General features: G+C 43.0%; 1 protein-coding gene across 1 annotated transcript in view; it reads left to right on the plus strand.

Annotated features, from left to right (window-relative positions):
• EFEMP1 (EGF containing fibulin extracellular matrix protein 1) overlaps positions 1–18,967 on the plus strand; it is a 272,874-nt gene that overhangs the window by 9,131 nt on the left and 244,776 nt on the right. The window contains exons 3-4 of the mRNA XM_029593741.1: positions 15,558–15,606; positions 16,414–16,683. Of these exons, the coding sequence (XP_029449601.1) occupies positions 15,558–15,606; positions 16,414–16,683 (319 nt within the window). The remainder of the gene's footprint in view (positions 1–15,557; positions 15,607–16,413; positions 16,684–18,967) is intronic.

Below are 18,967 nucleotides of genomic sequence, written 5' to 3' on the forward strand. Positions count from 1 at the left end.
CAGACACTAACAAAATATGCTCCCTCTGTCTCTCATACACATACATGCTTGGTGAGAGACAGAGGGAGCTTGAGAAAGAGTGTGTGTGTGTGTGTGTGTGTGGGTGTGTGTGTGTGTGTGTGTGTGTAAAAGAGATAGACACACACATTTCCTCTGTCTCTCTCTCTCACACATACACGCTTCCACTATATCTCTCACACACGATTCCTGTCTCACCCACATACACACACACACATGCTTCCTCCCTCTCACCCCCACCCCCACCCACATACATGCTTCCTCTGTATCTCTCACACACGATTCCTGTTTCACCCACGCATACACACACACACACACACACACACACATGCTGTGTTTAAAAAAGGATTGGATAAGTTCTTGGAGGAGAAGTCCATTACCTGCTATTAAGTTCACTTACAGAATAGCCACTGCCATTAGCAATGGTAACATGGAATAGACTTAGTTTTTGGGTACTTGCCAGGTTCTTATGGCCTGGATTGGCCACTGTTGGAGACAGGATGCTGGGCTTGATGGACCCTTGGTCTGACCCAGTATGGCATGTTGTTATGTTGTTATGTTATGTTATGTTATGTTATGCTTCCTCTCTCTCACCCCACCCCTGCACTCAGGCATCCTCTCATACACACCTACAGGCACTTTCTCACACTTACGCACACACAGGCACTCTCTCATATATATACACAGGCACACACCCTCATACACACACACACACACACCCTCATACCCACACACACACACAACACATCCCCTCATACACACACACCCACACCTCTCATACACACAAACCCTCATACACTCACAACACAATCCATCATACACACACCTTCCCTCATACACACACACTTACACCCTCATACACACATACCTACACATACCCTCATACACACACACCCTCATACACACAAACACAAACATATACACACACACACCGACACTTACTCTCATAGGTAGGGCTGCTGCTAGCATTTTTGCTGCCCTGTGCGAACAGTTACTGTGCTGCCCCCCTCCTCATTTTTTTTTAACACACAATACCTCACCTCAATTAAAAATGCAGAACACAGACTCACTCACAAAATTCTGAATAAAGAGACTATAAACAGAAACTGAACCAGAACCGCAAACCGCAACAAGCCAGACTCTCTTTGCAATGCATCAATGGAGAAACAGAAACATCACCGGTCCTCATAAATCATTCATCAAAAATTAAAATCAAGGAATATAAATCAATCATATTAGTAAAACCATACTTGGAAATATTCCTTTTATAATAATCTAAGGAATAGAATAACATCCAATAATTAAGAGCTTCTACAAAATTTTAAACATTTCTCAAACAACAATAAATTATTTCAAAATGGCAGACACAGACTGCTTTTTATTTTCCTACATTCCAAATGTTGCAAAACAGGAAAAAGAATATTCTGGAAAGAAGTGATGCACAAATACATGAAACTGAAATTAGAAATACTAGAACTAAACTCAGACAAACACAGCGTTTGAGGTCAGGCCCTTGTAGTGACGTAAGGGCTGGACAGACAGGCACAGCATTTGAGGTCAGGCCCTTGTAGGGATCTACGGCCTGGACAGTGGACAGACTGGCACAGCGTTTCATGTGCTGATATTATCTGGAGCATAGGAGGCAGTTGGAGCTGCTGCAAGGCTTTCAATTGCTTTTATTCATCTTGCCATTCACAGGGAAAATTTGGAAACCCAAGCAAAGGCAGGTTCATTTTCAAAAACACTAGCATTTCCATCAACTCTGGTGCCAGCCTTGGGCGGTGAGGGCTCATGATATCCCCTGTCATTCAAAAGACATGTACACTGGGCACACTGGTTGGTGGACATGACAGATATTGCTGAGCCACTATGGCTAGGTGTGGCCAGAAGTGGACTTGTGTGCCCAATATGCCAGCGGATCTGTCTGCATGTCCACTGTGGGCTCTGAGAGATACCATGTCACTGACATTTGTGCTGGTGTCTCCTTTTCTTGGGTTGGCTGAGAGTCACTTATGCCAGCTGCTTTCTCTCTAGTCCATTGCAGAAGAGATGATTCTTTATGGGCAACATGGCTTTGGTGTACTGTAGTGGAGGAGGCTGTACTAGCTGTTGCTGACAGAGTGCTGCTCCTGCTTGGGCCAGCACTACTCTCTGAAGTGCCCACTGTTTCCTCCTCTGCTTCATGCCTAATCTGTCTCTGCCTATGGTGCTCCACGGATTTTTACTAGCAGCAGGTCTTTCACCAATAGGAGACAATCGTACTGTAGGGCGAGTTTCCCTTTCACACGGGGATCACAGACTGTGGTGAGCATGTATGTCTGGTCTTCTGTTAAAGGCCTTAATCTCTCTTGCACCTGCTTCTGCAAAAAGTCCAGACAATGCAGCACCTCTGCTGTCATTCCTCTTCCTGTTTAAAGCCCTCCAAATTTTCCTCCAGAAAATTAACTATAGGGATGATGTCAGCCAGTCAGTCAGTCTGGAACTCAGCTCCTCCAAGACATCCTTGAAGGGCTGCAGGATTTTTACCAGCTGACTCATAACTAACCAATCATGATGCCCTAGGGGACTATGAACATCTATGTTCATTGCCGCAGAAAGTTCACAAAGGGGTGTCTGCTGCTCCACTAACCTCTGCAGCATCATATAGGTGGAATTCTACCGGGTGGAAATGTCTTGAATGAGACGCTTGCGAGGCATCTCCAAATCAGTCTGCTTTCGTCGGAGAACCTGCCCCGCCTTCACACTTCTGTGGAAGTGTGCTGCTATGTTCCTGCACTTGTGTATTAACATATGCAGGCATTCATTCTCTTGATAATTGGACTCCAACCCCAGAGCTGACTACACTACCAAGTGCAGAGTGTGTGTAAAACATCGGATATTCTGAAAGCGCCCGTCGGATATTGCCTTTACCATGTTTGCGCCATTGTCTGTGACAAAGAACCCTGCCTGAAGATTCCTGTCTCGCTGGTGTAGCTTCCATCCCGCCAGCATCTGTCTGATGCATGCTAGAATATTGGCTGAGGTATGGGCGTCATCCGTCAGGTGGGTGTGCAGTAAAGCCCACCTCTACCCTGATACCTGTTCACTAATAGATCTGCTGCCTGCCCCTGCCTCAGCCAGGTCCCACCAGTGTGCCTTCAGGGAGAGGTAAGAGTGTGCAGCATTCATGGTGGTCCAGATATCACAAGTGAAATGCACACTCCCCTCTGCCTTAGCTAGCAGTGCTTGGATGCGACTGTGACACTGGTTGTACAGGCTGGGGATGACCTTTCTCCTAAATGTGGTTCTGGATGGGACTTTGTAATTTGGAAAGGCCTTCAGAAAATGCTTGAAACCCACATTCTCCACTATCTGCAAGGGCTGATCATCAAGGGCAATCATTTCCCCAATGCTCCTCATTACAACTTTTGAAGCTGCCTGCCTCCTTTCCTGGTATAGTGTTACCGAACACCACCCCATTTCCTCCATGGTGGGTTGTCGCTTCTGACACATGGCAGTGGGCTGCTGGCCTGCCACCTAACTGCTAGAAGGGGCTGAGGGCGTGGGGTGACTCTTCTCCTTTTCAATAACTTTATGCTGCCTGGAAAAAGGGGTCTCCTGACTGGTACTGCCACCATCAATGGCAGTACCAGTTGGGTGTTGCTTCTGCATATGATGCATCATGCCAAAATTAGTTAGCTGTCCCATTTCTTGCCTCTGCTAATAGCCCTGGCACAATAATTACACTGAGCAAAACACAGGTCCTCCGTCACTTTAAAGTCACTCCAGATCGCAGATTTCTTTCATGATCCCTTCTCTATAGCATTCGGGGTGGATGCTGGCACTGGAGCTGAAGTAGTGGGTACACCCTGAGAAGCAATTCGGGGGCATCAGTCTCACACTGTGCCTGTGCTGACTGCTCTTCCTCCTCATCATCATCAGTTTCATCTCTCCCCTGCAGCACTGAAGTGGAGGCTAAGACAGAACTAACTAATCATCCTAATCCTTCTTCAGCTATTACTTCTTCCATTTCTGATGATGAGAATCCCACACAAGATGATTCTTCATCGGAATCAGAAACAGTGCCTGCTAAGTCGAGTCTGCTCTCGCACTGCTGCTTTTGGGTATTGCCCTTTTGTCTTGTATGACTCAGCCTCCCCTTCCCTCACCTCCAAAACTACAGGGTCAGAAACAGGTGGTGGTGATGTATCATCTTTAAATTTCAGTTTTTTCCGGATGGAACTGCCTGCCCCTCCAGAGATTTTAGATTAGAACAGGTCCCTTTTTAACTTTAATGGGGGACTGGCACTGCCTTTTGAAGTGCCTCCTCTGCCAGTGCTTCCTTTGCCAGTCCCAATCACTCGATCATGTCTAGCTTTCCCTGACATCATGGATTTAATGTCACTGCCTACTAGGGATTTCAATTAAAAGAATTATTTCCAAAAGAGGCCTACTGGGGATTTGGCTTCAGAGAGCGCCGCTCTCCTAATATATGTGAGACTGCAAAACTGCCCACAGGCCCATGAGGCAGTGCCTGCATGTACACTACAACTGGGACCACTGTATGTGCACACACCAAACTTGTAACTACAAAAGAGGCCTACTGGGAATTTGGTTTCAGAGAGCACCACTGTCCCAATATATGTGAGTCTGAAAAACTGCTCACAGGTCCACGAGGCAGTGCCTGAATGTACACTACAACTGAGACCACTGTATGTGCACACACCAAACTTGTAACTACAAAAGAGGCCTACTGGGAATTTGGCTTCAGAGAGCACCACTGTCTCAATATATGTGAGTCTGCAAAACTGCCCACTGACGCCCAGTGCACTGCCTTCTTGGCTTAAAAGAGCACCGCTGTCCCAATATATGTGAGTCTGCAAAACTGCCCACAGGCCCACAAGGCAATGCCTGGATGTACACTACAACTGGGACCACTGTATGTGCACTCTCCAAACTTGTAACTACAAAAGAGACCTACTGGGGATTTGGCTTCAGAGAGCACCATTGTCCCATATGTGAGTCTGCAAAACTGCCCACTGACACCCAGTGAATTACCTTCTTGGCTTAAAAGAGCACTGCTCTACCAGTATATGTGAGTCTGCAAAATTGCCCACTGACACCCCGTGCACTGCCTTCTTGGCTTAAAAGAGCACTGCCCAATGACGCCCAGTGCACTGCCTTCTTGACTTAAAAGAACACTGCTGACCCAATATATGTGACTCTGCAAAACTGCCCAGTGCCCACTGATGCCCAGTGCACCGCCTTTTTGGCTTAAAAGAGCACAGAAAGACAGTCTGAGTTCAATAAAAAAAACTGCAGTTAACAAAAAAGCCTGGCTTGGCACAGCAGCAAAAACAAAGAAATATCTTTTTCAATGGAAAATTCTATCAAACTAGCTAGAAATTGAATATATCTCCCACCCACAACACCCAAATCCTGCTTGTAACCTACCCCAGGGGGTAAAATATAAAAATAAGCAGCAAAATGCCACTGCTAGCAGCTTGTCTCAGTGGGACAGACAGAGAGACCATCTGAGATCAATAAAAAAAATAATGCGGTCAAAAAAAGCATGGCTAGCTGGGGCAATGCAGCAAAATCGAACAAATCTTTTTCAATGGAAATTTGATCAAAGTAGCTAGCAATTGAATACAGATTTGAGACACTCAGACTTTCTCTGAGTACAGCCACCTCCCCGGACCACCCCCGCAAAGAAAGAGCATGGCACGCCGCGTGCTTAATGTACAAAAAGTATAGCATCATCAGGAACAGCATCATAGAGCACTGAGTGAGAGCGGCGATTGGCTGCATTAGAAAAATGCTTAGCTCTAATAGGTTGCATTCTCGTCTCCTTGTCAACCTGTGTGACCCACTCTATCAGGGCTGTGAGGTCAGTTATGACTCACAGGAAAGGGCTGGTTTTTGCTATGGATACTCCCACATGGCCTTCTCCTATTTCAAATGGCCATTAAGAAATCACTGTGAACCAAAAGAATGAAACTAATATAATATGTTTTATTTGTTGGGGATCGCGATGCGTTTCGCGAAACCACGAATACAACGAATAGGGACTTATGTATTGCAGATTGCACATTCGTTGAAAACAAATGCATATCCCCACCCCAGACAGGTTCCCATTCCCCCCACACACACACACACACACCAGCCAGGTTCTCATGCACGCAAAAATACACACACACACACACACACCCCAGACAGGCTCTCATTCACATATCCACCCCACCTACAGTCAGACTTTCATTCACACCAATCAGGCTCCCATTCACATACACCACATCCCCAGGTCAGGCTCTCATTCACACACACCACATCCCCACACCCCAATAAGACTCTCATTCATTCATTTATTCATTCACACACACACACATACCACCGGGAGCCATTCTGTTGCTGCTCCTCGTGTGCCGGCCCATGTACTAATCAAACCATGTGAGCCTGGCACTTCCTCTATGCTGATCTCATGCATCATGAAATCAGCATAGAAAACGTGCTAGCTGCATGTGTTTTGGAAAGCAGACACCGGCACTGAGAAGGAGTAGGAGAATGGGCTCCTTCTTCTTTCTTTGACTGCCGGTGAGATGGGTCCACCGGTGGCCTCACAGGCCAATTCCTCTTCCAGGCCGCCGTTGAGATGGGCTCCACTGGTGGCCTCACGTGCCAATTCCTCTTCCAGGCTTCTGGTGCGATGGGGTCCACTGGCTGCCTCACAGGCCGATTCCTATTCCGGGCCACTGGGTGAGTTAGAGTACACCGGCAGCCTTGTGGGCCTCTCCCTGCTCCTGATGCAGCCCCACCAAGTGTGCCGGCCTCTCTCTACTCCCGACGTCACCCCCAACAGGTATACTGCCCTATGCAATTGCACAGTTTGCACACCCGGTTTGCAACAGGCCTGCTCATCAGGCAGTCTCTCCCTTCTTTGGCCACTGGCGGCACCACTGGGCCTGTTTCACCCCTCCTCCTGTTGCCACCTGGGGCATACCTCCCCCCTCGCCCCAACCCTTAGTACATCTCTGATTTTACTATATTCTGTTTTGGAGAACTCACCATTTCAGGCAGACTTCCCCACTTATAACTAATTACCTGTGAGTACTGCTTTTTTACATGAATCTGTATATTAAATTGTGAAATGAAGTGACCTTTTCATAACTCACTGGAAAAAGAAAAAATGTTAAACCACCAAATTAAAGCTTTTCACATGTAGATTTTCAGGATCATATTTACTTTCACACATGGCTGTAAATTGAAAAAAGCTGCTGTGTGTTTGTGTGCTTTAATGAGAAGCAGGGCACTGGCCCTTGCGTGGTGAACATGTGTTCTATCACATTGGAAAAAGCAGTGCAGTCAAACAGTAGAAGGGTTTTGCCTCATTATTTTAGTCAATGTTTGGGTGGGGAAAATCCAATCAGTTAATCAATTTAATTAATCCAGATGGATTTGCCATATAGCTTTGACTTACATAAAATAACTCCATTGACTTCTGACTTCAGTTCAATATTTAGATACACTACTAGAGAACCAGAAATTTTAATAAAATGTATCCTCAAAAGAAATTTTGCTCCTTGCTTATTTGACAAGTTGGTAGAACCCTTAACTAAATAATTGATTTAAAAACAGTCTTTAAATTTTACTGTTGTTTCAGTTTTCATGTCTGTTTGTACTACTTAAAATGGCTTCAATTTAGTGATATGTTAGAGGGGGCTTCTGCGAACCCTTGCTAACAAATTTGTAGCAGATCACTGACTCTCTCCTTTACTTCCCTTAAATAGGGAGCCGTAGTGCCACTGTTCTAATAGTTTCCTTTATCCCCTTTTTCTAGACAGAGACCAAGGGGGAGGGGGAGTCTGCAGTTCACTTTGCTGCAAGTGTTGGTTCTTTGACTGTCCTACAAATCTTACTGTAAAAGCAGTACCAAGTTACATGTTTAATAATATATGATATATGATAAGTTCCGCTTTTCTCTGCTCACACACGAATCCCTTCCCACTCCCCCGCAAAAGGTTTGGGAATTCTGGTAATGCAGCATTTCCCAATCTGATAGCTGAATTGAAAAGAAAAAAGACAACGTCAACAATTATCGCCAAAATCTTCTATTTGGCAGCACACACCACTGACCTCTGAGTCAATAATCCAACCCTGATGATTCAATTTTCATAAGTGATGGATTTCACAAACGTTCTTAAAAACAGAAACATATGAATACATAAACAGAGAAAATGATGGCAGATGAGGACCGTTCTTGATTCAATGCAGCAGAGCCTATGCGATCTCGGGCTTTATCCCTGTTTTCTCAGTCCAAGGATGCTCTGTGCTTATCCCGTATTTTCTTGAATTCGCTTGCTGTTTAGGCCTTTACCATCTCTTTGTGTTATTCTGCCTTAAGCTTTATATCATGACCTCTTATTCTAGAACTTCCTTTCCATGGAAAAAGTATTGCTTTTTGAGCATTATTAATACCTTTGAGGTATTTAAATGTTTCTGTCATAGTTTCCCTTTCCCTCCTCTCTTCTAGAGTACACAAATGTAGGTCCTAATGTCTTTTCATAAAGCTCATGGTACAGACTGTGCACTGTTTTGGTAGAACTTTTCAGGACTGCCCCTGTCTATATCATTTTGGAGATATGGCTTCCAGAATTGGATAGGGATGTGCAGAAGAAAAACATTTGCTTTTGTTTATTTTTCAGGGGGGTTTTCCATGAATTTCAGTTCATGGATTTATTTATTTATTTTATTTATTTATTTATTTAGAGTTTTTATATACCGGCAATCATGAAAACATATCTTGCTGGTTTACATAGAACGGGGGTGCAATAAATACATAGAACTAGAACTGTGGTGACAGAAGGTACAGTTACATTTAACAAGAGTGGCCGAACTTGGAGAAGGAAGAAGAGAGGAGAGGATAGAAATGGTTAAACAATATACAATTTAAATGTAGTATACAAAATAAATGTTATATACAAACGGCAAGGTGTTTTAGGAATCATTGGAATGTGTCATTGGGTTGTGTCCGGAAAAGCTTGCTTGAATAACCAAGTCTTAAGTTTTTTCCTAAAAGTTGGGAGGCAGGGCTCCTGTCTGAGGTCTGTAGGCATGGAATTCCACAGTAGAGGGCCAGCTGTGGAGGTGGCGCGATCTCTTAGGGTAATGTGTTTGGTCGTTTTCGCTGGGGGAACTAGGAGGGCGCCTCTATAAGCATCTCTGGTAGGTCTAGTAGAATTATGTACTTGGAGAGGGAATTGGAGATCGAGAATGGTGAATTGATGTATAGTTTTATAGGTGATAGTTATGGCTTTATACATGATGCGGAAGTATACGGGTAACCAATGAAGCTCTTTCAGGACGGGGGAAATGTGGTCTCTTTTCCTTGCGCCTGTCAGAATGCGGGCTGCTGAATTTTGAACCATCTGTAGTGGTTTGGAGTAGGATGAAGGTAGACCTAGCAATAGGGAATTGCAGTAGTCCAGTTTCGAAAAAATGACTGCTTGGATGATCGTTCTGATTGTTTGATTTGCTTTCATTCATGAGAAAAAAATGAATCAATCAATTTTTTAAAAACCCCAAAAAATGAAAATGAGGCTTTCCTCCCACCTGAAAAAATGCTGAAGCCAGGACCCCCCCCCCAGCCCCCACTTACCTGATCTAGTGGGGATCTGCCAATTTTGGCCTAGGCCCAGGCCGAGCCTCAGCTTTGCTTAGGCTAAGGGGCGGATTTTAAGAGCCCTGCGCGCCGGTGCGCCTATGTTCAATAGGCCTACCGGCGCGCACAGAGCCCCGGGACTCGCATAAGTCCCGGGGTTTTCCGAGGGGGGCGTGTTGGGGGCATGTCGGGGCGGGGCCGAGCGGCGCGCCGTTTTCGGGGCGGGATGCGGAGTTTCAGGGGCGGGCACGGGGGCGTGGTTTCGGCCTGGGGCGGTCTGGGGGCGTGGCCGCGCCCTCCGGAACCGCCCCCGGGTCGCGTCTAGGCGCGCCAGCAGCCCGCTGGCGCGCGAGGATTTACTTCTCCCTCTGGGAGGCGTAAATCCCCTAACAAAGGTAGGGGGGGGTTTAGACAGGGCCGGGGGGGTGGGTTAGGTAGAGGAAGGGAGGGGAAGGTGAGGGGAGGGCGTTAGCGAATTCCCTCCGAGGCCGCTCCGATTTCGGAGCGGCCTCGGAGGGAACGGAGGTAGGCTGCGCGGCTCGGCGCGCGCCAGCTACACGGAATCGGTAGCCTTGCGCGCGCCGATCCAGGATTTTAGCGGATACGTGCGGCTACGCGCGTATCTACTAAAATCCCGCATACTTTTGTTTGCGCCTGGAGCGCCAACAAAAGTACGCCAACGCGCCGTTTTTGAAAATCTACCCCTAAGTGTGCAGTAGGTCTCTGCAACCTTAGCCTTAGCAAGGTCAAGGCTTTGGCATGGCCCAGAGGCCATCCTGATGCCGGGACCTCAGCCTGGACCCAGGCCCGATGCTGCAACCCTATGCAGAGGCCGGGTCCTGATGCCAGGGCCTTGGCCTAAGCTTGGGTTTGGACCCAGGCCCAACCCCGCAACCCCAGAGGATGGCATCATTTGGCTTGCAAGTGCTGAAGAACGAAGAAGACAAAGAAGAGGCTCTGAGGCCTGGATTCCAAGGCTTGGGCCTAACCCTGGACTGAGGTCCAGGCATCGGAAACTGGCCTCCTGCTGAGACCCCAGCATCGGGCCTGGGTCCAGGCCTAGGCCCCGGCATTGGGGCCTAGACTTCAGGCCAGATCATGGCATCGGGCCTGAGTCAGGGCTAAGGCCCCCGCATCAATACCTGGCTTCTGGGTCGATTTGCAGTATCTCACATTGGTCTGAGCCCCGACCTAGTCCTACATCCCAGTGTTGAGACCCAGTCTTTGGGTCAGGTCTCATCATCAGGCCTGGATCCAGGCCTAAGCCCTGGCATTGGGACTCGTCTTCGTTGGATACCCGATGGATAAGGTAAGTTATTTTTTTTGTTGTTTAATTTTTGGGCTCTCTGCCAAGGTCCTGCCTTCAGCCCATGCCTCCACCAAGACCCCAGCATCACTCTAGGGCCTAGGCTACTGCTCCTGCTTTGGGCTTTGGCCTATGCCCTAGGTAAGGCCCCGGCTTCGGGCCTAGGCTGAGGTGCTGGCGTTCTCGGGCATAGGCCACGACCTATGACCTAGACCTCAATCATGAGTTTAAAACAAAACAAATACAGTTTGTTTCATTCTGGGCCCCTCAATTTGTTTCGCCACCCACTGAATGAAATGAATTAGCCTTTTTGTCGCGTTTTGCAGTTTCATTTTAAATGAATGCACATCCCTAGAATTGGACACTGGACTAGATGAGGCCTCACTACTGACCTGTACAGAAGCTTATCACCTCCTTTTTTCATCTGGTAATACATTTTCCTTTGTACTATACCATTCTTCTAGTTTATAATTCTATTTCCTCTCACTATTTTGTTACCTTCAAATCCTCAGAGATGATCACTCTGGAGATCAAAGATGGCAGACCTGGCTAGTAGAATTTTGTGCCCCAATTGTATGATTTTACACTTTTTAGCACAGAAGCTCATTTTTCAAACCTATGACAATTCTTCCAGTTTTTTCAAGTCCCCTTTAATTTTTCACCTCTTCTTGTGTGTCTACTCTGTAACAGATGTTTTATCATCTGCAAACAAGCATATATTTCTCTCAAGTCTCTCTATGCTCTTTGTAGTAAAGACATTGAAAAGAGCTAGTCTTAGCACCAAGCCATAAGGTATCCATCCAATGTTCACTTTACCTTCATTAGAATAGACTCCACTGACCACCACATTTTTCTTTCTCTCAACCCGATCCTCACCTGATTTACAATATTTTGCTTAGTGCACTGTTTTTCTATATTCCCTAAATCTTTCCACCCATCTAATGCTTCCTTAAGGCACACCTCCATCCTAACAAAGTTCATACACTGGAACTTCAAAACCCTGATCCCTGTGTTTGTGTTTCTGCAGCAGAAATACTGAAGTCAGAATTGTCAGAATATTAGGGGCACATACTGAATAACGGAAGCAGGCATTATTCATAATAGTGTCTCTTTAGTTACTCATTATCCTCTGTTTCCTTCATTTTCAGTAGCCTTCATTCAATAATTTATTAGGCTCATGGTTTTCATTGATCTCAGATTTATAGATCTCAGTAGGTGTCTGTTTCAGCTGATATTGGAGTTTTGTTTAGGTTTGGGATACTTCAGTCAACATTTTTTCAGATTTAAATCTCCCAACATCAATACCTCCCATTGCAATTGTATTGATATTTTTGGCTAGCTCTCCAGCCTGTGATAGAAGTCTATAGATCACACCAGTATAAATGGAAGTGTTGTTCCCCTTTCTAAGGTAATCCACAGTGCCTTCTCCCTTCCCTGTTATTTATATATATTTTTTTTACATAAAGGGCTACTCCTTCTTCTTGCCTCTCCTGTCCTCTCGCGAATAAGTTATAATCTGATATGGGATTCAATATACCACAGCTCTGCAGCAGCAAAAATATCCAAATGTGTCTCTGGTATTAGGGACTCCAAGTCTGGTATTTTGTTAACCAGGCTATGAGCATATGCACTTTCATGAAAATAAAAGCATAAGAATACAAAAACATAGCAAATGATGGAAGATGAGGATCACATTCCTGATTCAATACCACAGAGCCTACTCAGGATTTACCTTTTCTTTTTCACATCCAAGGATACTCTGCGCTTATCCCATGGATTCCTGAATTCTTTTGCTATTTTGGCCTCTACCACCTCTGAAATATTTAAATGACTCTCTCATAAGTTCTCTTTCCCTTCTCTCATGCAGATATTGCTCCTTCCCTATCTTCCCATTGCAAATCCTCATACCTACCTATTTTATTTTCCCTCCCTGTTCTTTACAAATTACTTTGTTGGATTTCCACTTTTGTGTATTTCTACATTTATCTTGTATGTTGGCGGTGAAAGCCTAATTCAACCAGCTTCCATCTCCCATCCTCATCATCTAATTTACAGTAAATGCCTTTCAATATATGATGTGAACTGTTCAACTAGGACCATGTTTCCCCTTCCTGAACAGACTCTCTTGGACAACCATCTCTGTTAGAAAGCCTTTTAAACTTCCAACTAGAATTCTACTCCAGCTATCTAGCCAATCCTTGAAGTCTCTTATGTGGCATAACTGTGTTCCCTTCATCAGAAAAAGACACTGTTTGACAGCTGCTTAAAACCCTTCCCTATTTTCCTGAAATTAATTTGTATTGCATTGACCTGGTTCAGTGAAACAATAAGAGTAATATGGGGATAAAAAAAGAAGTACATAGAATTATTGAAGCATTAATTTAAGTTTCATTATTTTGTGAAACGAATGGCTTGAGAACAATTAGCATACATATACAAAGGCTGGCTGTTTTATTAATGTTCTTATCAATGATGCATTTAAGGGCAGATGTTTAAAGCTTTTTCAGTACATGATATCTGTGATGCTCTATAATCCCTTTTCCCACCAACATTCATCAAAAAGTGTCAAACAAACAGGGATATGGCCTTTATATGGCTTACAGGTGTTCTCCCATACAAATGCATCTCACCAGAAAGGTATCAGATTGTAAAGGCTGGTTCAAAGTCAAGGAAGGAACAATCAGGCCTTCAATATAGTATTAAAATTGTGCTCATCTTAAAGAAAAACTCATGGGTTATGGGAATGATCTGTTATACCATAAAGCACTGAGCCATAAATGTAGCCAAGTGAACCCTTAAATACATAAAATGATGGTCTACCATCTTTTAAAAAGGCCTCCATATTTGGAATTCTCCTCTAACAAAATTAAGTAGCTTCTTAACTTATTAGAGGCATGCTGTTATATCCCAGCAATCCAGGCCCAGAAATTGTATTCTCATGGGTTTACAAGTTTTGTTGCAGGTTGAATTATACAATGACACATACTCTTGCCAACTAACGCATAAGTTATAAGTGACAGTTACAGTTTTGGCTTGAATCTCTCTTCTGTAATCACTTATACTGACAAAATAAATCAAGAGAGATCCCAAACTGGTTAGTGAAAATCTCTTATAGAAAACATGACCAGCTTTGTGTCACTTATGACTTGCTTAGCAGCTGTATTGTATTATATATTGTGTGTCATTTGTTTTCATATAGCCAAGCCGTAAGTTTCATTTTAGTCATAACATGTGTATGAAGCTCAGCTTAATCAATGATAATAGGAAGCAGTGGCACAAGAGGAATGAGTAGCTGCTATATAATATTTTATCTGTAGACACTAATTTAAATCATAACAGAGTTTATACAGTATATCTTTTCAAAGTACCCTTTCATCTTAATAGAGAGCAAGCTGAATTTTCACTAAGTAACACATTTCCTGAGATATATAGAAAGAAGGTTTGTCTCTGGATAAGGAGAAAGTAAAGAGATTATTCTAAAAGGGTTAAGACATAAATTGATCCACATTATGTGAATCATAATCAATAATCCTTAAAAACTTCTCTGTCCTTCCCAAAGTTGAAGGCAAGGCCAGAAAGGCCATTTTTTTAAAATGTTAATAATCTGCTCCATAGCATTCTAGGATAATTGTTTCCCCTTTAGTTACTATAGAAAAAATTGCTGGGAAGACTATTCCATACATCAGAGTGCTTCTAGAAGATTGTAACATGTGGGCTGAAAGACTGGAAGCCACAGCATTTAAAAAGCAGTTTTAAAAATGATTTAAAAAAAAAAAGGCCTGTTTGCTTGCTTCCTCATCCCAATCTGTGTATTTCTTCTTAAATCCCAATTGCTGCTTTGAACTCTGCACAACAATTTTGCAATGAGAAATCATTGATAAGGCAAACAACAAGAAGAAGCACACTGAAGTTTGGAAATCATGAGTCTTGTTGGAAGCATCCTGGTCAACATGAGATCGATATGCAAAAGCATTTAGCAGGATAACTCAGAAGTTATCCTGTTCAATTAATATTTGGGTACTTATATGGCTAAATTCTATCCAGATGACTTTTTATCTGGCTAAAATTTGGCAGGATAAGTAAAGAGTGTTCTGGGGACATAGCTGGGAGGAGCTGAGTTAGCCAGATAAATTATCCAGCTAAATCTGTTCATCCTGCAGATCTTACCTAAAGTTAGCCGGATAGCTGAATATATTCAGTGGCACAGCCACACTGCTGAATATATAGGTTTAGTTTATCCTTTTAATTTGCTGAATATGCAGCTCTGTATGTTCAGGACAGTGCAGTTAGTGTAGCTGTGTTTAAAAAAGGAGTGGATAAGTTCTTGGAGGAGAAGTCCATTATCTGCTATTAATTAAGTTGACTTGAAAATAGCCACTGCTATTACTGGCATCAGAAGCGTGGAATCTACTTAGTGTTTGGGTACTTGCCAGGTTCTTATGGCCTGGATTGGCCAATGTTGAAAACAGGATGCTGGGCTTGATGGACCCTTGGTCTGACCCAGTATGGCATGTTCTTATGTTCTTAAAAATGACAGTGCATCAGTTCACTCATTATTCATATGCTTAAGAGTTTTCTGATGTTTTATATACACAGCAATGTACAGATGGCTATGAATGGGATCCCATAAGGCAGCAATGCAAAGGTAAATCAGTACTGTAAAGATACATTCCTTTTGTATGTCGCCTTTAAACAATGTATACATCTGTGCCACTTTTATTTATTTTTTTCTGTTATTGAGGCTTTTATACTAAGCTGTGAAATTTTTTCACAAAACGTTTTTTTGCATGAAAACCTATGCACAACACAGACAAACATACAGAAACACTCATGTCTGGGTGGCCTTTAGCTGGCACAATTTGAAAACCAGTCACTGGCAGGGTAGAAGCAAATGGGAAACTTTCCCATCCCCAGAAGTCCACCCCTTCAATGGGGTAAGTTTTTTGGGGTGAGGAGGGCAAACCCAAATTGGGAATTTCACAGATTTGGGGGGAACTAAGGGGTAGGGTGAGAAGGGTCGGGGCTTGCCTATGGGGATTTGGATTTCATATTTATGACCCAGAAGAGGCTTGGGGTTCAGACTAGAGGGGTCAGTAGACCACCAGGAAATTTGGTTTATACTTGGGGGGGTGGAGGAAGCATTTCGTATGGATCATGAGGCACCTGTAAATTCCCATGACCGTTCTCATGAATCGCCCCCTTCCCAAGCCAGATTTGTGCATTGCCATGGCTGGGAATACACAAAGTTCCTGGCCATGGCAATATATGAAAAAAGTCTCTCACAGTTATTCAGTGGATGCTAACGAGCTCAGAGCTCATTCATATCTGTAATAAAATTGCTCACAAAAGGCCACTAAGCCACAGTTAATAATAATAATACCACAGGCTAGTACATTGGCCTCATTATGTGTTATTGCACTGTAAACCTGTAACTTGTTTCATTCAACTACAGATATTGATGAATGTGAGATTGTGCCAGATGCATGTAAAGGTGGAATGAAATGTGTTAACCACTTTGGAGGATACCTGTGTCTACCAAGAACTGCTCAGATAATTGTAAATAATAGGCAAGAAGAAACATCTGCGTCTGAATCCACCAGTGGCCGAAATGGTGTTGTTAGTCGGCGTAACCCCGCTGATTCTGATCATGTGCCATCAAACCCAGTGCAGAGAATGCAGTGTGCAGCTGGGCATGAACCGAACGATCAAAATGTGTGCACAGGTAAGCACAATTTGTTTGATCAGTGGTCCTGAGGGATTACCTGTCAGTCAGATTTTCACGATATCTGCAAGGAATATGTATGTGATAAGTTTAAATGCAATTTAGGCAGTGCACACAAATCTACCTCACCCATATTTATAATATGGGTATAATATGGGTATAATGAAAATCCTTGTCCTGCGGTTTCCCCCAGGACAAGTTTCAGAAACCCTCTGGCCCAGATTTATTAACGTTTTTCTCCCATTTTGTGTCTATGGAAAAAAACTTTAGTAAATCAGGTCCTGTGTTAGACAAAACTTAATGACATTATGGCACTTACTATTTTAGTCTTCTTATGTCATCAGGTTGTATGAAGAACCTTTCATTGCATTAATATATTGAGAGTGATTTTCAAAAGTATTTCCACTGGTAAACCTTCTTTTACTTACAGAAAAAAAAACCTTTGAAAATTTCACCCTCTCCTATGTGGGGAAAAGGAGCATCACCGGAGGTGGTTTATTTATTTAGTTTATTTTACTAGTGGTTTTCTCCTATTTTATGTCTATGGGAAAATTGCTTAGAAATTAGAGCCTATAGTTTACCCAAAGAATCCCCATGACACTGCCCCTGATGGGATTTTCAAGGAGTTTCCCTTTGAAAAGTGACTTGCAGGCAAGCAGCCTACAAATTTTCCAATTTGCACTTGAGGTGGGGGTGCTGTTTTATAACTATGCGTGGCAGGGGGAAGCCTGTGCATGTTTGCTTTGAGTATTCAGAGACAAGTGTCATGGTACGCACTTGCACAAAGTTATACCTAATCTTCAGAGGACGTAACTTGTGTGGGTTAACTTACCTGCATACTTTTTAAAATCTAAACGTATGCATGTAAATTCCAACTCTGCCCTCTGGAATACCTCTCCTTGGTTTGCATAAAAGTGTATAACTGGGTTATGTGCTTATTTTTACACAAACTGAGCCCTGGGCTATTTTAGTACAGCTATTTACATGCATAAAGATTGGGTTTTATGCAAGTAAACAGGTTTGAAAATTCTAGCTTTCAATAGTTATAGTCTTTTCCTTATATAAGCACAGAAAGAATTACAGACAATATTGCCTGAATATGCAAGTAAATTATTAGTTCGCCTATAATATCATTTTTTTTCTGAAGTTATGAGTGAATTTAGAAGATATGGGAGAGACAGACAGACATTGACTCTTCTTGCTTGGGAACACCTCAAGTTATTATGGACCGTATTTATGAAGGCCTTTCTCCCTTTCTGGGCTAAGTTTTTAATAGGATGTTTAACTGCATAGATACGTGCTTACTAATTTTAAGCCTGCACAAAGCAAGTTGATTTTCAAATACAGGTACCTGCCTACTGCTACTTAATATTTCTATACTGCTGCACTGTACAGACACATAAAATGCAGTTGGAGCTTACAATCTAGTTGAAACTCGCCGACAAGACATAATTTCTAGCAATCACTTACATATTACAATTAGAGCTGTTTAATATGAAAGCTTAAATTGAAATTAACAGCAGGTTGTTATGCATCATACTATTAGTGTAATTATGTACATTAGGTGACACAAAACTGTGACCTAAAGTTAGGACTTTAGCAGAATGTCTTTTGAAAATGCAAAGTATGCACGTACATCTAATGCATACTCCTGGAACTCTTCATTTTTATGCAGCCAATTCTGTGCATGCTATGAAGGTACAGGTGTAGTTTTAAGTAGTGTAAAATCCAGTTAAATTCATTCAGTCAATCTACATGCTTAACTCTGTATTTTACACAAACTAAGCTATTGTAAACTTGCTTCTCTTTGTCTATGGAAAAAAGGCTTCATGACTCAGACCTGTATATATGCTACAGTATTTTCTTTAATGCGCTGAGGAATTCTGAGTTAATTAGAAAAGACAGCGGATGGAAGAAGCCACAGAAATTGTAGTACAAGTAACGTATATCAGGTAAAACAGGAGGAAGCATACACTACAAAATGCCTTTTGTGCTTTGTTTTTAAACTCATTTAAATTACAAATACCTTATATTCCTGAAGAGTTTAAAGCTGCCTTTTAGAGTTTTGTTTGTAAGATAAATTGTAAATGGTAGAGTGACCTGACATGGATATTGTTCCCCTCCATAGGCTTTACTCCTTGCTCTTCTCTGTGGTATCTTTGGAGGCTTATTCATGTTTTCCGATTTTGGCCAGTTTCCTCAATGTAACATCCTTAATATATCCTATTTTGAGTAATGTATGTCATATTACTAGATAAACATGAATATAATTCTTGTATGCTGA

This window comes from Rhinatrema bivittatum, chromosome 3 (assembly GCF_901001135.1).
Source record: "Rhinatrema bivittatum chromosome 3, aRhiBiv1.1, whole genome shotgun sequence".
Taxonomy (NCBI): Eukaryota; Metazoa; Chordata; class Amphibia; order Gymnophiona; family Rhinatrematidae; genus Rhinatrema; species Rhinatrema bivittatum.